Source organism: Cebidichthys violaceus, unplaced genomic scaffold (assembly GCF_023349555.1).
Source record: "Cebidichthys violaceus isolate CVI_PGR_0920_01 unplaced genomic scaffold, fCebVio1.0.p SCAF_12, whole genome shotgun sequence".
NCBI classification, from domain to species: Eukaryota; Metazoa; Chordata; class Actinopteri; order Perciformes; family Stichaeidae; genus Cebidichthys; species Cebidichthys violaceus.
This window is the reverse complement of record NW_027176285.1, coordinates 2199313-2222433: the sequence shown is the minus strand read 5'-3', so window position 1 is coordinate 2222433 and position 23121 is coordinate 2199313. Positions and strand designations below refer to the sequence as shown.

The following is a 23121-nucleotide window of genomic DNA, read 5'->3' as shown; positions in this document are numbered from 1 at the left end:
GTCCAGAGCAAACATTTCACTTTTTTTTTTTAAAGTTATGGAGCAGGTTTATTTAGATTTAAGGGCAAAGAGAGGTGTCATGCATCAAACACAACAGAGAACTGTGGCGCTATAGCTGCCTCAGTTTTTTGGACTCACTCTCTCCCTTTCTCAATCATCCACCTTTTCAGACATTAAAAATATACAAAGATGTGCACCGTGTACACTAACATATGTACACAAACAGTCTGTTTCCTTTCCGTTCAAAACGCACGGGCTCTCAGAAAGAGAGAAAACATTTCTGCAGACATAATGTACACAAACGTTCACAAACCCCCTCTGTTCCCATGAAGAACAGACGCTACATGGTTGGACATTTCTTTCTGTAAAGAATTTGGAATTTTGTTTATTGGACATGGAAAAATACATACGGATATGGAGGTAAAATAGATCTAGATGCTTGAGAGCAGAGTTCTGGACAAGTCCAGTTTTACAAACCCTTACCCACCAGTAAGCTGCAATTTCTAAATCACTGGAATAAACTGTAGCCTCACCAGGTTTTTAGATAAAAAGACACAAGATAAGATTTTCTCTTTTTTCTCATTTATCGTGTTCCTTTCACGTGTTCCGCCCCCAGTGCAGGACCCACAGTACACCGCACTGTTCTTATGCAACTTGCTACCTGCTACAACGGGAAACATAAAGGACTCAGACCTGCTCACATGCTTAACCTATAGCAGAACTGTCGAGTTTATCCCAATATGTCCCCAGATTTAAACATGCCCATGCTCACAACAACGGATCATTTACATTCTCCCAATCATGATAACCTGCATGTCTTTGGACTGTTGAAGTAAACTGTAGCAAACAAAGGGAAATTTAATGTAAAGAGAATTTGCAGCTTTGTATTAACAAAGAAAGAGGAAGAGTCGGGGGGGGGGGGGGGGGGGGGGGATATTGAACTGAAATGACATGGTTAATGGTAGCCTATGGCTTCGACAGGACCAGAGTTTACGTTCCTGCATAAACACTTTCCATCTGTATAACGTTAATATGAGCCATAGAAAACAAGCGCTATGTTCCACACTAAATAGGAGTCTGGGAGGGTTGACTTAAGCATGCAAGCACATGCTCATTCAGGAGTCAGATAAACGAAAAAAATGATACTAAAAAGATTCAATTTGATTTTGCACCTTTTATACTGTGTTCACACTACGAGCGACAAAGCAACATGCAACGAGTAATGTTTCCTCCCGCAGTCCAAAAATGTGCAAGTCAGGTGAGCTGGACTCTCTTAGTTGTTCCTAGGTGTGAATGAATGTGGTTGTCTGACTATAAAGTATACGTTATGACTTGTGATGGATTATCACCTACGCATCCTGAGATGTCCTCCAACCCTGAGCAGCATAAGCTGGTGTAGAAAATGGATGTCGGGTCAAATAAAAACCTTTTTTGCTTCCTGCCCACATGCACAATTATATTCATGACAACATGAAATGTTGTGGCAGACCACACCTTGTGCAGAGGTCTCCTTTTTGTCTGAAAGGTGAGCTTGTTTTGTTGTCCGGTCATAGATCTCTGCCTGGAGCTACTGTGAGAACAAAACCGGATACTTGGCAGGAATTCCCAGGCTGCTATTTTTTCCATCTAAGACATTTATACCATCTAGGAACTAGTCTGGACTCATACTACACTGCAAGGAGTGTGTGCGTGTGTGTGTGTGTGTGTGTGTGTATATGTGGTGATATGTGTGCAGATTGCATGAAGAGTATGGTGATGTGATATGGTGGCTGTTTGAGCCTGCGGCATCACACCAGGAAGTGTCAGATCTATTCTATAGACAGGTGGAGAGGCTGTATTACACATTTCCAATTTCCTCCCTCCTCTCACATCCTCTCTGTCTTTCTTCTCTGAGGTTTTACCGTTATACTCTTTTCTTTTCTATTGTCAACACCTGCGAGCGTCTCACTTTTTCCTACATTTCTCCTCATCCCTTTATCACAGCAAAGGAGACAGACGAATAATTAATGACAGATGTGCATCAGAAACAAGATCCCATGCACGTTCATCTTTCCCCCCCTCTCCCTGTCCTCTTACCTCTCCTCAATGCGAACCCAGAGGTCATTGAAATGCCGGTGCCGCTGTTTCTTCTGCTTGTTCCTCCTCTTTTTCTTCAGCATTTTTCTCTCCGCTTTCTCAAGCAGCTCCAGGCTGTCCGGCGGCAGAAGCATGTGGGGTAACAGGTCGTCCTCCAGGGGATGCCCCTGATCGTCCTCTTTGTGGGGGAGCTCATGGAAGAAAGGCTCGAGAAGAGGGGGCTCATCGTGGTAGTCTTCTGACTCTGGAGAGTCAGGTCTGGATGATGATCTCCTAGTGGGTGAAAATCACAGGAACATAAGATACCTTTGAAAGAATTTAGTCAGAGAATGTGCCGTTTACGCTTAAATATGGTTAAATATGACCTTTAATGTCAGCTTATGTGGGATGTGACCTATCTGTCCCACACAATATTATTGATAATTCTGGACTACAACTATATGATGGGTATATGATGGTTTTTAGTTGGACTTGCTGTTCAGCAAAGACTGTATATTTTTGTTGTTTGCATGCAAATTATGCACAAATGTGAGTCTCAGGAATGCTTGTTTTCCTCTGGTCTTTTTTCCATGCATGTCCCTGTCAGTTGGGTGGATGGTAAGTGAAAGTCTGCACAATTCCAATATTGCCTGAAATCATGGCAATCCAAAATGAAGTTTGGTTTGGTGAGACCAGCTTCAGGTGGAGTCCACCACCAAAGGCAAAAAAAATCCTGAACAAATGGATAAATGCTGGAGAAATTGATTGTGCTGCAGAAGTGTTTTCTATGGACTTTGCGATACATTTTGTGCTGTGACAAACTCACACTTATATATTCACACACGCACACACACAAACACACACACACACACACACACACACACACACACACACACACACACACACACACACACACACACACACACACACACACACACACACAAGAACACAGATCTGCAATGAGATAGCCACCCGCGGAGTCTGCTATGGTAGACTGCACTACATGCTTCACAGCAGGAGGTATAAGCTTAGGTTGGCCTTTTCAACAACACTTCTTTGGTGGCTGGTGGGGAGTTTGTCAGATTTATCTGCATTACAATCTACATAGTGGAACAAAACAGACAGCTCCAGTGAATAAGGAACATCACTGAGCATATTTCTTTTCCCTTAAACTGAAGAATCTAAACACGAGATCTCTACAGCTATCCGACCACCACAGCGCACTCTCTGACCCCACATACTCAATTACATACACAGGGCTGCATCCCCAACTACCTTTGACAAAGTGCTTAAGCTTGGTTCATGATAAATGTTTGAGATCTGCAATTTCATAGTCAGATATATTTTGACAATATCTGGTAACACCAAATAATTAGAAAATGTGTATAGTTATTTAATCTAACATTTTAGACAATGCAAAAGATTATGAGTGAGCTACAGGCAGTGTTCTTGGTCCTCCACCACTTCAGGCCCCTTATATGGGGGAAACGCGTGACGATGAGGACCAACATCTGCACCGTGGTGGCCTGCACAGGCGGGGCGGAGTTCGGCCCACAGCCCTGCTGGGGACTGCGGAGAGCCTGTTGTTGTGGGCCACACAGAGCACTCGTTGTCTCTGAAGGCTCTCCACATTCCTTGACTGGAGAACAGGGGTGCCCACCTCATGTCCAGAGGCGGAACCCTACCAGATGAGTGGAGGCTTCCCACCAAGGTGGTGAAGCAGATTTGGACATGGTTCAGGAAAATCCTGATCCACTCCTAACACATTTGCGCCAAAGTGCCATGGTCAAGAAAGCCACTTCCCCCGCCTTACTCCGACTCATCCCTTACATGTTGGTGAAAGCGAGGCAGGAGCAGGTGTCCAAGCTAGCCACTCTGCATCGTGGTATGCAGAAATTACTCAGATAATGGCGGGCCAGCCCTGGACCATCCTCCAGTTCTGGGGTGTTCTGTCTCTGGAGGCTGGTGCGATAGGCGCGTTGCCCACTCCGGGACACCCTCTCCAGGCTTTGTTCCTGAGAAGGATAGGCTGAGGAGGCCTGGACTATCCAGGCAGCAGGGTGTCTGCTGTTTGTCTTTTGACTCCAGAAAGGTTAGGCCATGGCTCTACCAGTTCATTTGCGTACTACCTGGGTTGGCTGGGGCCCCCTACTTTTCCGCTGTGTTGGCCTAGGTTATAAAGAAATAGGTGGACTGTGATGACTCGCATCTAGCTGGTCAAGATTCGCGTGGTTGGGTCTCTGTTATGTTGCAGCAGGGCGTGCATTAATCGGGCTCCTCCCACCGTGCCCATAGAGTCCAGTTGAGGACAGAGCCTGTGTGAGTTAGAATGGATGTAACCGTATTGTAACCCTAGTTCTATAAGCGAAAGCAGAGCCCTCTGCCGAGGGGGACCTGTCGCTCCTACGTCACTCACTGAAGAGGGTGTAGGATGGCAGACGGCTGGGTGTGCCGCCTCATATACTGCGGGTCGGCACGTACTTGCGTAGGCACCTCCTGATTCTACGGCTACTCTTGTGCAAATTTCCAGTGGGTGAATGCGTGCTCGTAATTGGAGAAATATTACACATAGAGTCCACTATAGGGCTCAACCTGTGCTTGTAGAACTAGGGTTACAATATTTGAACCTTTGTTTTGATGAACGATCGCGGTCAGCCCTTATTGCTGTGACAAGCGCATTGTTTTACTGCTTCACAGTAAAAGCCAGCCCACGTTTCGCCTGTCGAATGCTTTTCATGTAAAGCAGTATGCATTTGGTATGCATTAGCAGTAACTTAATACAGCTCTGATACAGCCTTGGGACAGTGAACAGCAAACAATGCATCGTTTCTTGTAAATCCCTCACGTATTTGAGAGCAATTCGATTTGAGTGCAGGGATGGCAGACTCCGCCTATAACAATGGAACTAATATAGAGATAAATAGTATCAAAAACAGGGTTTGATTCCATGAATTATAAACTTTAAATCTCATTGAGTTAACAATGATACAATAGTTTAAACCAATGGGAACAACAAACAGCTAATTCCTGTAAAGCTCACTGTTGGTAATATAATAACAGTTAAGTTCATAATTCTCGTGCTGAACGCTTAAAGGCAATGAAGGTCCTTTGTATCAACTGTAAAAACAACAGTGCTCTGAATCTAACTATTTCTTTTCTTTGATCACCAGCCTCCACACCAAAATGAGCCGCATATGTGATAAATAGAGCAGTGATTCATTGTCAATAGTACAGGTAAAGTAATGAATTATGATGGGACGATAAAAAAATACAGACGTTCAGGAACACTTGGAGAAAGTGAGTGATCCCTTAATGGATAACTACTGAGCGCAGTTTTTCCTTATTTGCAGACAACGCATTTCTCACAAGGGCCGAAGCAGAACTTGAACATCTGTTTCAGGTCTGCAAATGAACACAGACCAACTATGGAGTTGTGCTTACTGGGAAAATGATTTCCCATTTGAAATCCAGTGAAAAAGTTGAAAGGAATATATTCATGTCAGGGCCATGAGACAGTGGTTGCCCTGTAAAATGTGGCATGGAAATGAAACCTTACACCGTTTTAAGTGATAAAGTATGGGCCTTGGACTTTTACAGAATCATGTTTTCAGAAGAGATCATCATGTGCAACAGCTATGGTGAAACATGATATTTTCTGCCTAGTTTTCCATCCGTGATCTCTGTATTTCTCACTTTCTCCTGTCATCTCTTGTTACTCAGACATTTCTTCTGCATTTTATAGAGCTTTTTCATTTTAAAACAGAACATGGCCCTGACAGAACTAATCATTTAACCCAATATTCTTTCATCATAAATCATTATAGGTGATGTTGATTTTGTATACAATTTAAGGTTTGTCTTATGTCCGGAGTTGTACCTAAATCTGGCTTACCAGCAATTTACCATCATTAGTGAAACTAAAGCTTTTTCCATTTGAGCAAACAAATTTAAACAATTTTATGATTTTTAGCATTTTAACTTATGAACAGAAAACATAAACTCAGTGTTGATCAAATTACAAGAAAAAGATTACTTTGATTTCAGGAGCATAAATTGCAGTCATCTTGTTAAGTAAAGTTAAATGGCGATTAGTTAAATATGCACATGTATTGTCATGATAAATCACAAAATGCAGGCCGTTAAATGTGTCACTAGAGATACCTCTGTGTGTGTGTGTGTGTGTGTGTGTGTGTTTGTGTGTGTGTGTGTGTTGGGGGGGGGGGGATTAAGGGCATTTTAGCAGTGAATTTACCTGTTTACGGGTTTCCCAGCAGGGGTGTGCTCCACTTCGTATCCCTGGCGACGAAGCACATCAATGACTGTATTGTTGCCAAGAAAGTGACCTGCGACCAAAAAAAAAAGAAAAGTGATGACCTCCCCTTCCGAATGCTAATGATTGGGTGCTGCAAGCAAATTGAAACATGACATTTGAGTTTTACAGTTGTCAATAAATATATGTTTGTACTTTTGTATTCGATTTCCTACTTTTACACCTGCTGATTTACACCCTTTCCATTCAGCGCCACCTCTCTTCAGCTTTCTCCTCTGCTACTCTCGTTTCATATAGACGACCCTTTGTTTCATTTCTCTTCACCTCTTTGTCTCTCTTCCTCTGTCCTTGACGATTCTTCATCCGCCCTCATATCAGCCATTTTTTTTCTCCCTCCTCCATTTTCATCTCTCCATTCTCCTTCTTCCTTATCTCTAACTTCCCCTCTTCCCCTCTTCCTCGCTCCTGACCCTCTCAGCTACGAGAAGTGGGGGCATTGAGGCTTCAGGTTGCCATGTCAAGAGGTCTCCATTCTTCCCCTCACCCTGACAAGGGGGAGCAGGGGCCCATTGTTTGGGCCTGCTCGGCCGTGGCACCACAGAGCTGTGTAAACAATGAGCCCCGGCACTTTAATCTGGCTCAGAGCCATCGATAGAGAGAGGTTGGCCTCGATTCACTATGGGTGCCATAATGCTGCCTCATCTAGAGAACTAATAAGTGTTGGATAAAACTGTGTCCCAGTGTGTAATATCAACTTTTGACAAAATGTAATAACCTTTTTTTAGCTCCTAGTTCTGGTTACTTACGTTAACTTTGTATTTGGTCTGTTTCTGAAGTCATGTTTTTTGAGTAAGTGCGCTAATCTAATTTGGACACCTCTCTCTAAATCATCTAAGAGCTCCTGGGGGAGGTTAACCAGCAGCTACCATGCAAAAAGAGACGTGCATTTATTTTCTACTTTTAAGCTGAAATCAGTATCAATACAGGTGGTCGGTTAAATGAATAACCAGCAGCTTTTAAACTCTCCATGGGCCTTGGAAAGCAGACAGAGAGACAGAGTTTCCCAGCCTGCCCACGTTTAGAAACAACTCAGTGTGATTTATGTGAGTTTACTTCAGAGGATTAAGGTGGGACAAATGAAGCTGTTCGGCACAATGTAGGGCCGCAGAAGGGTGGGCGGAATTCAAAACTTCAAAGGGACACACACACACACACACACACACACACACACACACACACACACACACACACACACACAAATTCGTATACACACGCAAATTTTAATAGGAGGTAAACCATCAAAGCTGATGTGTCCCCAAAGGATTCAATGTGTTTTTTGGGGACCGAGTCTGGAAAAGAAAAACACTCTCTGCTATTATATGTTTGAGAAGGAGATATTTAAATAACGCTTCGGCACAAAACAAAGCTAACAAAATGGTTTTAAGGGGTCTGATAAATTGGCAAAACAAGTCCAAACCCAATTCTAAAAATTGGAAGAAGCTTTTTTTTTTTTTTTATGAGATCAAAAATGACAGTTTTTTTGAGAGAACCTCTTTTGTGAAAAATGTTATGGAAATTTGACGAACAAAAGAATAAAGGATGACTTTAATGGAGGTAATTTATTATGACCAGCAGTCCACCTTAACAAAAACATGTTTTATACTTGGGAAAAAAAAAAAGGCCAAACCTGCCTTTGCACCGATGTCACGGAATTAAAAACAACAACGAATTTCAGACACCTTGGATTAAAAATGATTGATGCCATGGAAAAAAGCATAAAGCAGGAACAGAAAATCATGTTTTAGAAGGTTTGCATTTTCCTGAAACTAGGCCTTGTGTATGATGTAGCCTTTGGCAACTGACCTGAACTTTGGGGCCTAAATATGCCGGGTGATTCGTGACAACTCTCTGTTTCTCTCTCATACTGCTAATAACCAAGTAATACATAGTGTTTCTGTCAGAAAGAGAGAAAGAAACCTCACGCAATCCTGGATGTATATTGTTCCTCAGCCTATGGAAGGGCTTTCATTTTTTCTGCAGAATACAAAAAAAAAAATATATATCTAAATAGCAATGTCTGTGGGGTCAAACACTGAAAAGACTGTGGTGAGAAAACACCTGCGTCTGCTTTGCCAAAGAAAGATTCCTACAGCGACACAGCAAGCATCAGTGCCTGGGTTAGAGAGGACATCTTTAGAACTTTGGAAAAAGTCACACAGTGACTCAAAACTACCTCCATATTTAAGTTTTATTCTGATACTTCCACGTTTTCTTCAAAACAAAACACACATGATAAATGAAAAAATGCTAACGTTGTGTCGCTAACTCGTAAATAAAGTTGCATTCTTCCGTGCAGTGTTAAGTTTAGTTCTGCTACGCTGGTTCCAAAGAAAATCAAAGTATAACAGACATTTTTTTCTGGTTATATGGCAAATCTAAATAAAAATGTTTCTTTGTACTCCAGCTATAAACATTTGACGTTATTGCTGAGTATAACTTCCCTCTCCACGCTACATAATGTCAATAAAATAATTCAAATTGATTTGATTTGGACATTATTAGTTTTCCAATTTAATGAAGGCCCAAAATGTGTCACATCAGTGTTGCTTCAGGTTCCCTACATGAGAACTAGTAGGAGTCATATCCATTCAGGCTGCTACTAGAAACTAGAAACAGGCCTGCAGCCCATAGTTTAGGCCCAACCCCCTGATTAAGAAGCCCACTTCTGGAGTGACATCTGACATATATTTCCACAGATTATTTATTTAGGCCAATTTCATACATTTTAAAACTATGAAATGGGCCAAAACTATGTACATCAATGCACAATATGTGGACTGTATGTCTTTCCAGGAGCAGGGAGATGGCAGAGATAATGACCAGGGACAGACCTGAAAGCTCTCATTCACAGCTAACTCCCTACATGCAGAGACATTCATCTACGGCACCACTGAGTCACTGGGTCACAGATTAGCTCATGTCATGGTTATATAAACGTACAGAGTTGGTATGTGTGGTACTGAACTTTTCTATGAAGTGACAGCTTTTATAACAGTCTAGAAGTGTCGACTATTTGGAGGAAACACAATTGCTGCCTAGATCCAGGAAGTGGGACTTTCTTATGCCGCACAGACGTTGTGGGAGGTGAAGGTACTGTAGGACTGTAAGGCTGCATGCACAAAGCACACAACTTTTACTCCAGACGCCAGGGTTCATGTCCTGCGCTCCATTTGTTATTAGCTTAAGGATTCTAAAACATTTGGTTACTGTTGCGGAAACATTTACTTAAAATAACCTAAAAATCTTTCCATCCTCTCCCCCTTCAAATATAACATAGTTGTTTTTTCTTATGGAGGAAAAATTGGACTACAAACCGCAGCCCTGTTATGTACAATGACATAAAAATAACCTTACCACACACTTGCCGAAGCAAAGTTGTTGTTTATTAATGTCATTTTTGGAGACAGGGGTGGATAATTGAAATAAGTCCACTTCTTCTTTATCACATCTGGAATTGATGATGCTGGCTTAGTTTTAAGACTTTTTTTATAAATGTCTTTTAGCATGAGATGATGTCACTTGATAAGATTTACATGTAAAAAATGATTGGTGTACAGAAAGGTTTCCTTCACGTTAAATACAAACCTTTCTGGAACACCTCTACTTAGTAAGAAGAACGCCAGATGAGAACCACAACAGTATCCGTCCTTAGAAAGACATCCAGTCTCCACAATCAGCGGCTCAAACTATTAGAACATATGGTAAGTCTTAAATAGTGTTCCTTTTCCATACACATCGATATTTACATTACAACTTGTAACCACTGCCCGAGCAGCAGTTCTCATAACATTACAGCATGCTGGATAAACAAACGCTACAGGCAGCACTGAGGCCATTCTGAACCCGTATAGCCACTGCTAGCATATTCCCTGCTAGTGTGCTATTATCACCGCGACTAAGACCTGACTAAAGATGGCAGCGAGGTGTCTGGTACGTTCTTTAGTCTATAGTGTGCTGTGTTTTAGTTGCCAATAACATAAAGCCACAAACGTCTGGCTTGAATACGTTTTGCCACCGGCCAATTTTTAAGGCGTTCTATTCTTGTGTAGATATTTGACACTACAGCGGTTTTGGGAACATCAATTACACAGGCAGGAAGAGAGCTGTTTAAAAAAAAAAAAAAGAGAGAGAGTTAAGCTACTCAAACTATTATCAAAACTAAATAATAGACTGACGTTTAGGATTTGACATTTCTAGGACATCGGATGTACTAACCAGCCAAAGATTTGACTGGAAAATCATTGCGTTGGCTCGGCGAGATGCTAACAGTCGAGTAAAAGCTCAGGGTCTTCAACAGACAAGGAGACGAAGCCGTCCATAAAAGTGACAGACGTGTCAAAGACGAGCAACAGAAAAATTATTGGTTTTTCCACTGGCATAAAGATCACACAGCCTCCTGTTTTGCAACTATATTAACGGTCATATCAAATGTCTGGAAAAACAGGCTCTGCTTAGATAGCGCTTCTTCTTATCCCTGCTTGAATCATACGGTTTTAAGTCTCTGATGGACAGTCTGTTCACCCCTCTATTAAAATCTCCACCTCATCTATTAGCAGTCAAGTGCAATTTTCTTGAAAGGAACAGGACACTGTTGCTCTCAAGCTGGTCGAGAGTCATTATGAGGTAGCATCGTAATGTAATACATCGGTCTTTACTTCATTCTTTAATCATTTGTGGTAAAATACATCAAATGTTTGGTAGCATTCAGTTGAACAGAGCTGTATTTTGTACATTCATTGAAATGAGCTCTTGGTAGCACTAGAGTAAAAGTCATGGGATTAGCAAAGACCTTTGGATTCATCCTATCGGGACCATGAACGTACAACAATTGCAATCTATTAAACAGTTGTGTCCATGTTTCAGTATGGACGTGGGACAGTATGAAAGTGGTAAACCCCCCCCCCGACCAACTGACATTGGCGTCCCCAACGCCACTTTGCTAAAATGTCAGATGGCGACAGGAATACAGGAATCAGGCAGAGAAGCACTAAGTGCTTTATGTTAACATATCTTCACCACAATTCAATTACTGGATAGCAGCAGTTAATGTTTTTTCTTTTTCAGACTTTGATAATTTATGTAACGTAGCCAACTTGTGGTGTTGAGACCTAAGAGCCTCTTAATGTTAATATAATATTCATCCTAGCAGGCACCAAGATTCTTTACCACTGGATGGGTCCTGCAAAAATTGTTTCAAAAATGGATGTTTTCGCCTGGAATCAATTTAGGATGATGTTACTTGCAACTATATGTTGTCATTGCAGGATAAGGATATGCTTAATATAATAGCATAGGAAAGAAAGTCGGTAGCCAAAACCAAGATATCTTAGGTTAAATGTGTCTGCATACAAGCCTAAAAATTCTGCTTTGGTCACAAGAAAAAAAGAAAAATCTTGCACTGTCATTGGTTTAAACCGCTCCAAAACCTACAGCACATTCAATCTCACCTCCAATCTGTTGCATCCCTCAATCCTCCCTTCTCTGTATTCTAGCTCATAAAAATAAATGGTACTTTTGTGCATTTAAATAAAACACAGATTGATGAAGAAAGAGTGAAGTCCAGTTTTAGGTTGAAACTAACTGACTGAGCCAAACTAAACCTCCTCATGTTGTTTTAGTGCTTCAGTAATGACCGGCTGTATGGGCCGTGTTTCTGGACATGATGTCATCATTTCCTACAGTCAAATGAACATTTTCAATCTACATTTTTGAGCACACCCTTAGACAATACACTTTGGTCATTTGCAGTATCTGCAAGGGGAGCTACGGCGTTAGCGTGGCTAAGTATCTCATCTACGTATCTATAGACTTGTGTTAACATTCAGGTCTGGTTGATTTCGGTTCTTTTTGATGTGCGTTCATTTTTGTCTTTGTCTTGCATCTTTTAAACATGAATGGTATATTTTTTTCGGCACAAACTCAATTGTCTGACTTGTCATTTTACTAATTTGATTCTGTACAAAGCGGCCAGGGACCCAAAATACAATGTAAAAACACAAATGTACATGTTTTTATATGAAAATCACAGCTCTTATACAAAACAGTTCATGGTTGTAAAACATATTGTTTCACTATCCATGCACAAAAATAAAGAAGAGACATTTTAAGATATAAAACTATAATATAGCCTTATTACAAGTAAAGTGAATTTATCCCAACTCATTTTTGTTCCTCTTTTATAGAAAGTCTATCTGTGCCTGTTCTAATTCACGGAATAAATGAATAATTATGTTTTCAAAAAACGTTTTTTATGGTCTACAGGAATACGTGACAGCCCACATCAGCACTATCAACTGCTTTGCTCAGCTTGTCTCTAAATATATATATATATATATATATATATATATATATATATAAAGTTATGTTGCTAGAAATAAAAACATCATATTTTTATGGGATTTATTCAAATTTGTTCAGGCATATCCATCTTCATTTTTGCAACTGGAAGTTTCATTGATACCATTTAAAAGAGAATGTGATTTAGTATAAGTGGGGGTTTGCATTTTGATTATTATATCTCATAAATTGCCAAAATAAAATGCATTTCACAATTTGTCATGACTTCCTGAGTGTAAGACACCAGTGATATGAGAAAGCTGTGAACACAGCGGAGATATGGTTGTATGAATTTGAAAGACCCAAAACAGCAGGCAGAGAGCACAAATACGTCTCTGTTCCATGAAATCAGCCTTTCTTAAGTCACGCTAAAGAATGCTAACATCTCAACCACCACCAAAACATTTCTCTTTCGGCTTCTCTCAGCCATAGTGAGACGCACAGTTCAGGAACAGGCTGAATTCAAGAGGTCAGTCCTTTATTGTCAAAATGATACGATCTCCATTTTCGTAAACAGACACTGGCTGTTGAAAGAGAGACGGAGGGAAGACGAAAAACAAGTTGATGCAAAGACAACACCGGGACAAAAAAGACAAAAAAAAACAAAAAAACAGTTCAAGACAGACAGAAGCAGAGACAAAAGGAATGAGCGCTGATGCCAATGGTTGAATTTAACATGGAAAGAAGAAGAAGAAGAAGAAGAACAGGAATAAGAGACAGAGAGAAAAGGCATGCAAAACAACACCGGAATGTTAAGTCGTCAGATGCCAGACTGTGATGGCCGAGGATAAGAGCATCCTGTAAGGCCTTCAGTTTCGGGCTTAAACACCTCTCTATCGAGACTGTGAGGACTGTATCTTGACACAGCGCCCATGTAAAGTCTGCTATACAAAACAGGAGTGGAGCCGGGGCTGCTTGAAGTGATATCTTAGTTTGGCATGCAGGTTTTCCAACTATTTCCAAAGCAAAACCGTGGAGACTGGGTCTAGAAAATGATCTTTGAAGAGATACAAAAAAAGTTTGAAACAAAAAGAGGCAGAACTTCTCACCTCTAAAAGTCCTAAATCCTAAAACTCTAAACATACAGTAGTTGTTACTGTAGCAGAGGAAACGTGAGTCGTGGCTTTCTTCACCTCGACCTCATCTGTAATTGTCACATATCAGGACACCGTGTTTATCTGGGCAAATGTATTATTATTATTATTAAGTAGAATCATCTCAATGTTTCTGGAACTAATGTCTTTGTCGCAGACAAATGTTGCCGACTGATGTTCTGTTAAAAAGCATTTAATAAGTTCAATGTATTATGGGTCGTGTTTGGAGGACGTGCCCAGAATGATGGGAGAGGTGGTTTGTTTAGCTTCCAAAGAAATCCAAAAGTAAAATTGCAAAGAATGTATAAATGTATAATTTGCCACAGCTTTATGTTCACTTGTGTAAATTAAAAAGATAAATCATTAAACATGCTCACATTTTAGTCGCTGTGTCTTTTCTTTTACATGAATGAAGTTTCTCCGTGTTTATCGTCAGGGTAAAAAAAAAACGGCTAAATTGTAAAGTTCTCTTGAGATCGTGCTGAGCAACTTCAGCTCTTGAATTTATGCTGAAAATAAATGAGAAACAGAGCACATAAGAGGCCTGTGGTGTGAGGTTGTTTTTTAAATAAACTCACATTGAAAATTTGTGGTGGCACACAGCACTCTGGAGCCGTGTTAGGGATTACATCTGTCAGACTGCAATAGTCTCTACACTCCCCTCAGTTGTGCTCTTTCTGCCAAGAAATGATGGCGCTTGAGCACACACCAACTCATTCACTGTGGTCACATGAAACTGTGATCAAAGTATCGAAAATTCAGTAAAAGTGAACCAGAGCACTGCTAGCTCTGAATGTCCCTGACACTGAAGGTCTCCTTTTTAGCGAGAAACACTGTCTCAGAGAATACTCACATGATGGAAGAAAGTGAAAGGAGATTTTAAAAGCAGGTTAAGAGGGGCGGGGGGGGGGGGTACCTGCCCACCTGACCTCAAGTTGGCAGAGTTTTTTGTGTTGACTCCAAAGTGTCGTATAAAAGCAACATCGCTTGTGTGTAAAATCTGAATTTGCATACTAACTGTAGGTGTGACATAAATGTAGTGGAAAAAGTCCTTTGAGTGTTTGAATTCTCTTCACTTCGAGTCAATTTTTTCAAGTGCAAGGCTGTTTTTTTTTTCCCTGCCTGTGCCAGTTAGATTAACGTTATGGTATTAATAAAGCATCTGTGAAAAATGAGACCATTTTTCTCCTTCAGTCCGCCATGACCACAGAAACATCTACATGTGGAATATAACGTGTGTATTGTTCTGATAGATATGTTGAACCATTGGCCCGCAGGAACCCCTGAGGGGTCAAAGGATACACCTGAGGGGTTGTGAGATGGTTAACAGGATAGGAAAAGCAGAAAGACAATTTTTTTTGCAGGACAAAATTGTAATTTATTTTCGGATTCTTTTCTCTGATCTTTGCATTTCGCTCACGAATTACTGGATAATTGTTCACCGTTATGCTCAAACAAAATGATCTCAGTCTTCGCGATGGCCACCACGCAAGTGTAATGCAATTTGTGATAAGTAGAAAGAAAAAGGTTGTGAAGCCTTGTGATAGACCGTACCGACTGAATGAGGCTTCACACTGCACAGTTGAAGGATGCATTGTGGGTTCAAAAGGACTAGATTGGCATCAGTAAAACCATTACTCTAAAACAGCACCAACATGTTTTGAATTAATCCGAAGTGAACTTATGTAGGAAATTGAGAACGGTTTCTACCAAGCAACACAACCAGCTGTGTTGTATTTAAATCAATTGCAGACTGTTATGCACTGGAGTTTTGATCACAATCTTTCAGCTCGTTCAACCAGCAGGAGTTCTGAGACAGAACAGTGTTTCTTTTCCTCAAACGTGTGCTTTTGCTCGTCCCAACCTTCCAAAATATATTTCCTTCAGTTTGCATTTTGCGGCCTCCACTTATAACACATGATCCCGGCCGGCCTCGCTTCCTGCTGCGAGTCTCTGCTCAGCCTTTCATTTATCTCGGCGCAGAAAGAAAATACCAATGGGGAGTCGGACGCAAGCTCACTTTTTAAAAAAGCATTCCACATCGTAGTTTTTCTCAGATGTTTTCTCACAGAGCTTCCATCAAAAACACGTGGCTTAGGGGGCAATTTTGTGCCTATTTAATTTGAGTAATCTGTCAGAGATCTTGTTGATGTCAAATGAGGCCTGCAGATCATCTGTGATCTATGTCTAGATTATAACTAAGAGCAGATCCAAAGGCTCTGTTTTTGGCTGTGCTATCTTACCCGATCTCTCCACTGTTTAAGTCTTTCTTTTCTTTTAATCCTCCTTTCCTGGCAGATTTAGTTACTATGACAGAAACATGTGTCTCTCTTTGTCAATTACCAAACCTCCGTTCATCCCATTTCCTCCCAAATCATTCCGTCCTCTATCCCTCACTTACTAGTTAACTAGTCCTGTATAGAACAGTGAGCGTAGCTGTCCAAAAAGTCTCCTGCCTCCCAGCAAATACTTCACACTGAAGCATGGCCAACTTTTACATCTGTGCCAACAACAGCATCTGAAACAGCCTGAACAAAAACGGAAAATCATATTTCTTTAATTACACTCTCTCATTTGCTCCAGACCTTTATTTTTATAAAAATATATATATATATAGAACCTACTGCAGTAATTTCAACATGAGCTAATCAAAACTGAGCCCGTTAGTGTTGAATGCAGCTCCATATTGCTATTGCTGCATCAACGTGGCATCACGCAATTTCACAAAGCTCTATTTTTGTTTTCATTTGCTCAATACCTTTTAGGACATAAGAAACTATATAAACTACACTGTGAAAGATATACGGATGAAGAAATGGACTGAGTGACAGATCATTAGAGTCAAAGAATACATTCCAGGAGTCTTTTAAGATACATATAAGTTATATTTATATATGCATCCCAGAATCCTGCATGCATTCACACAGCTTGTGCGACGATGCACATAAGCCGTGCGCGGCCAACAACACAGGCTTATTCATAGAGCCAACCAGAGAACTCCCCACTCCTATGAAACAAAACAGTATTCAATAACTCCAGGGAGAGAGGCAGAGAGAGAGAGAGTCGAAGCCACAAATCACACAAGTCATGTTTTCCCCTGTCTCTTCATATCTTCATCCCCGCTGGGCATGTGCGTTGCTCTCCTTTATGTTTTACCTCCAAAATGAAAAGGGACAGCGCCTGCATAACAATTCCCACTCAGAATCATCAATAGACGCACTGCTGCTTGCTAGTTACGTATATAATTTTCCTTACCCTTTTCCTTTCATATAGAAGTGAGGTATTTGTGCCCCTGGGCAGGCCATGTTAAGAGCCAGTTCCAGGTGTATAAGGAAATACTGCTGAGTTTGAATGGGGTCAGGGGTGAGGAGTTCAACTCTTTCAATAAATCAAAACAAGCTGTTGTGACAAGCTTTCCCTGCTATGACTGGGAGAGAAGTGTGGGCTGTATGAAATATGTCTTTCAAGTGCAGAGATGGAGGCCTTTGACCCGATGAGTGCAACAAAATGTATGTGTTTAGGTGTCTTTCACTCAGCGGCTTAACAGCCAGTTCGTTTTTCAGAGCGGCCGACAGGTTTATCCTCCAGTTTAAGAACAGACACAGATGGACCACATGATGCACTGCAGATGCTCCTGACATGTTAACGTCCCACTGGTAAAACGTGTTTCATGGTTGTATTTATGATTGTAAATATGTAAGATAATATTTCACTTCTGAAGAGGAAGAAGATCAAGAAGGAAGCTCCACACAGACGGACTAGAAACACAGCGACACACGGCCAGTTAGTCAGTGTTTCACATCCCATAAAAGATGAATAATTGTACTGTCGCTGACGTTAGATTTAAATTTGAGGAAATTAACTGAGTAATATGTAATATGAGCTACATGTAATATCAAGATATAGATCAGAATATGTGTGTAATATCCACGTATTTACTTGCAGGAGTGATCCCTAGGAAACGATGCATACATGCAATCCGGCATGACCGTTGTAATTCTATCTCAACTCTCAGTGAAATTACTGCTAATGCAAACCAAACATTTTTTTTACTATTCGCATTAAAGGCATTCAACTGGCGAAACACTGGGCCTTTATTGATAATGTGATTATTGAGTGACTTCTTTATCTCAAGGCTTATTTGGTTGCACTGTAAACAGGAACACCATGTATTTCTGACAAAGTAGTTGTTTTAAGGCGTGTTTTCTGCCCCCAGAATTCAAGGATCTGTAGTATTAAACCATGCTTGCTGCCACCACCGGTAAACACGGGTGTCGCCGAATCCACCAGCATTGAAACCTTGAGGATTATCCATGGCTACAGTCTGTCTGTCTGTCTGTGAGTTTGTGCTGAGCATATCTCGAGTAACGGTTCATCCACTCTACTTCACAGTTGGTATTGCTGGGGACCCGCGGGAGTGCCGTGCAAAAACATTTAGTGCAATTTGGACAATAAACGAGCGAACGGCTCTTCGGGTCTCTGCGGACTGAGTCGAGCAAGTCGTCTGCAGCGGACGAACCGTGGCTCGTTGATGGACGTTAACTTCTGCTGCTGGATATGCTAACGTTACAACCAAAACTCTTCTTCGCTTCCCTGGAGTCAATGAGCCATGAGCGGTTCTCGACAATGCCGCTTGGGGGGCAAGCAATCAGCCTGCAGCTTCAAGTGCAAGCTCTTGAGGAATACGGGACAACTTTTAAAAGCTGATGTTTGTGTGAGCTTTTTTTGCTAGGGGACGCAAAACAAAAAAACAAATACTGTGTGTGTGTGTGTGTGTGTGTGTGTGTGTGTGTGTGTGTGTGTGTGTGTGTGTGTGTGTGTGTGTGTGTTTTTCATTGAGCATCTTCTGTTCAAATACCCCTATTGGCAGGACATTATTTGTCAGTGCCTTTAAACATGTGAATGAACGCTGAAAGAATCACGACTGTTTTCTTCCACTTCAAGCGGTTGATTTTTTTGGCTGTTAGGATGTTTGTCTCCATTCCAGTAAAAAAAATAATTCGACAAGATGTTACGTTAAAAAACGGAGCAAAGCAAAAAAGGTGTCACGCAAATTGAAATCCAGGACTTAATCCAGGTTTGGTAGACGTTTCACCCCTGCCTGCTCACTTCCCTACCAAGTGTGTGGTAGGTCTGGTCTGGATTTTAATGGCGCTGCATGACATGTGTGTACTCATGTCAGCGACTGCCCCAAACAGTTGTAAACTGGCTGTTTATGAGGGTGAGGCGCTGTGAAAAAAAGCACCACGTTTCTGACTTTCACACCATCTGGGGAAGAAGAAAAAAAAGCAAAAGAGGGCAGCGACCGCAGTGATGTAGTGCTCCGTGTGAAAACACACCGGAGGGATTTTGGCCAGGTATGTGTAACAGTTGGCATGGGAATTTAAATAGGAATGACCAGTCAATCAGCTGTAACTGAGCCTAAAGTCTTATGTACACATGGGGTAGTTAAAGCAGGGTTTATGTACAAAATGCATCTATTTAATGTTTTCTAAATTCTCTTACGACTGCTTGCTAAATACATTTAAATCATCTTATTCCAAACTGTCTGATGTCTACTGTCTACTGTATATTCTGCACCCGTTTGTTCCAACTCTTTGTTGAAGATACAAGATGTTTATACTATTATTATACTGAGGGCTATGCTCCATGTGTTTTTATGGCTGCACCATTCAGTCCAATGGAAACATTCTAGATGTCTTGTGCATCATTTTAGACCCATTTTCCCAACATATATGGCATATTTGTGATCTTTAGAAAGGTTGAGAGCTCCGCTAGATTTCAAAATAAAGGTCCGTGGGTTGGAACAAAGTTTGGCTGCGCTGCATGCCACCTGGGCACGGGTCACCAGTGTTGACAGTATACTAATTAAAACGTGAAAAACTGCTGTTGTTGTCTCTTTGTTTGCTCTTTTTTCTCATTATAAATTATTATTTGCGGATAACATATAGGATCAGATGCTTGAGGTGGCTCTGCACCAGAAATAACTTACAAAAGACCACCTTTAACACTCGTTATGTCATATTTATTTTTTTACTATTACACATATAAATGTAAATTTGGTTCAGTCAGTACACGGTGCTGACTCTTAAACTGCAGGAGAGTATTAAGTGACTATTTCCCCGCTCCAGTACCGACAGCTACCCACACACTGACAGGTCAAGGTGCTCTGTGTGAGTTATGAGTTCATGTCAAGCTCTGTCGTGAGCCACAGCTCCATTTATTACAGTCTACCCACCACACTAAACAGCTCACTGACCGAGGGGTATTCACTTTAGCGTGGCCCTACCAACCTAAATAGCAAAAGATCCAAAGGTGAACCGTAATTGTCTGTGAAAAGAGTCAAACATGTCAAAGTACAGTAACCGTCAGAGCCTGTCAACCACACTGGCAATTACACCACCACAAATATTTAAATTTGTGGTTTTGGAGCGGAGTTTGAGGGGAATCATGATGTGCTAAGCAGCTTGGGGTTGAGAAACATTGATGCATTCAAGTTCAGCCTGGAGGGGAAAAAAAAAAAAAGAGTCAAGAATTAGTAAGAGCCGGCAGAAATGAAGGCCTCAGCCATCAGCGATATGTAAACATATCATTTCATTAAAGTCAAGAGTGCCAGGGTATGGCAGAGATTATAAAGGGAACATGGGTTGAGATTGTATACATGGATTAGGTTACTGTACCTATAGAGCGCAGCAATAACCGCTTCCATATGCCTGCCTGAACATATGGCGCTTTTTAAACATCATCCTTTACGTTGAGTGATGGCCGTGGTATTTCAGTTCAGACAAACAGATGGGGGGGGGGGGAGACAAATTTCCAGGAGGTATTTACTTACAGTACAGTAAAGCATAGTGAGGCATGACAATACTGAAGTCAGAGCAGGGTAAGAGCGGGCAGCGGTTTAGTTAGACATCGGAACACTGGATTAACAACCTTCATTTCTGCCCCTATGGATACAACCGGAGCGCTTTATGTTAAGATACTCCTCCAAAAATACTGCTGAGATTCAAACGCATCCTGACAGAGTGTAAGAACTGGCAAGTCTCATCTGTCATAAATACTACTTCAGCCAGCGAGCAAGTTTTGTTTCTTATCAAAAACCACAAGCACCGAAAGCTTGCCAAATTCCAAAACTGCTGTCAGGGCCTTTCTGTTCAACAAGCGTTGTGTGCGGATGTCAGTAAAAGTCGAGGCAACCGCTCTGTTACCCTACTGACCCCTTTTTAGTTTAATCTCGCACGGAGGCTGAAGGCTGTTCAGGGAAAAACTGGTAGAAGGAGCTTTGTGTTAGATGCTGTGTTTCTTATTCCATAAATCTCATAATAGTAAATAAACTACTGGGTGGCCATCATGGGCTACATAAACACAACACTGTTGTAAGCAGCTCTTATCATCTCCCAGTCAGTCTCTCTTTCTCTTTGTCCTTGTCTCACTGTTCAGTGAAAATGAAGCTCAAAATGCAGTTTCAATTTGAGAGATGCAGACAGAACTTAAGACAGACACGGCAAAATGAAAGCGAGTGTACGGTGTGGGGGGGGGGGGGGGAGAAAGAAAGAAAGACGGCAAGTGTGCAGCGAGCGAGAAGAGAGAGGCATAGAGAGACGTGAGTGTTCCTCTGGGCCGACCAGTGACCACGTCTGTTTGTTTGACTCTGACCACCGCTCTGACCAGACCGCTGCAAAAACAACGCTCCTCCAACAGCGAGGGCTGGGATCGGTTCATTCTGGTGAGTCTGGGTACAACCGAATAACCTGTATCTTAGAATTGATATGAGGTTGCGCATAGAAGGACCGATTACTAGTCATAAGATTTGGCTGACTAATTGAATACTTCATTTTAATCTTGTGTTGTGCTATTTCTCATCCAGTGTGTCCACGGTGTACGAGGTTCTAGAAAAGGGAAAAGCGTACAGAGGCCGTTCGCCCTAGCTTTCTCGGACGCTACTAAATGTCTGCATGATATGACAAAAAAAAAAAATGTATAGATATAAAAACAAAGATTCTTATCTTGTTTTCTTTCCTTGTCTTATGAGGACTTGAGACTTGGTCCACAATGTTCACTAAGACACTCATAGAAAACGAGACGGTGGGAGAATGAGTTTGTGGCTCCGTGTGTGTGTGTGTGTGTGTGTGTGTGTGTGTGTGTGTGTGTGTGTGTGTGTGTGTGTGTGTGTGTGTGCTGTGTGTTATGCTGTAAGCACATGAGAAATCATTTAGGGTTAGAAAATGTTAGCTCTGGTTTGGCAGTGTAGCGACAGTCGACCAATAATGCTTTCTCCGTAAACAATTTCCACAAAAAAAAAAAAGAAATCACTAAATATTTCTTTCCCCGTAGACACAGGCGAGCATTAAACACATTTATCCATTTCTCTTCACTATTGTTATACTTGTAATACGACATGATCATATTTTTGTGGAGTTCAGCTTCTTTCAATTACAATTTTATAACATTTCCGCTTCACATGACAAGAAACGATTCAACTGCAGGTCGGTGATCTACAAGAGGAGCATTGTGTTTTACTGCAGCAATAACAAGTAGCAAAAGATAATTCATAAAAACAAAAAAAAAGATGAATGATGCAGGTTCATCAGCACATTTATACGATGGTCTTTTAAAGAAGTTTACGGCGCTTCCCTTATCAGATTAAAAGCTGTTGCAGTTTACTTTTTTTCAGACGCTTACTGTCATTAATCCTGACAAACACACATGAATGAAGCTTCCACAAACACTAAATCTCTGCGACTATAGTTTCCTTCAGCGAAGCACAATCTGCATCCAACCAGGCGAGTTGACAGGGAATAAACGACGGTGTACAAACTGTTTTGTTAACTTGTTGTGGCAATAAAACTTATTATGAGGAAAGAATGGAAACCCTCAATGATTTTCCACATAGGTCAGTCGGGAATCTGCAGGCCAACCCCTGCAGGCTAATGGGATCATTACTCGAGAAGAGAAGTATGATAAATACGTGGCTTTTTTCCTCCGAGTCCGATTTAGTTTGAAGTCTGGATTAAATTCAAGTAATCATAATTTACCTAAAGCTTGCAGCGTTGCAATTGCGTGTTCTTTCAAAGTTTCTGGTCACTGCAGCAGCTCAGACTGACGCTTAAAAGCTAAAAAAAATACAAAAAAATGCTCAAGAATCGCATCCTGAATCTGTCAAGACGTCCTTTTGCAAAGATTCAGAAAGACATGAGATGGTCACTGATAAGACTGCTCTCACACCTGACTGTAACATGGAAATTGAGTACGCCGACATAATGGGCTCCTTTGTAGTGAGAGTGTGTGTGTGTGTGTGTGTGTGTG

General features: G+C 41.2%; 1 protein-coding gene across 1 annotated transcript in view; it reads right to left on the bottom strand.

The window, feature by feature from the left end:
• The window catches only part of trabd2a (TraB domain containing 2A), a 53922-nt gene that overhangs the window by 2909 nt on the left and 27892 nt on the right, over positions 1-23121 (bottom strand). Inside the window, exons 5-6 of the mRNA XM_068705496.1 lie at positions 6308-6398; positions 2077-2349 (exon numbers count right to left, since the gene is read on the bottom strand). Of these exons, the coding sequence (XP_068561597.1) occupies positions 2077-2349; positions 6308-6398 (364 nt within the window). The remainder of the gene's footprint in view (positions 1-2076; positions 2350-6307; positions 6399-23121) is intronic.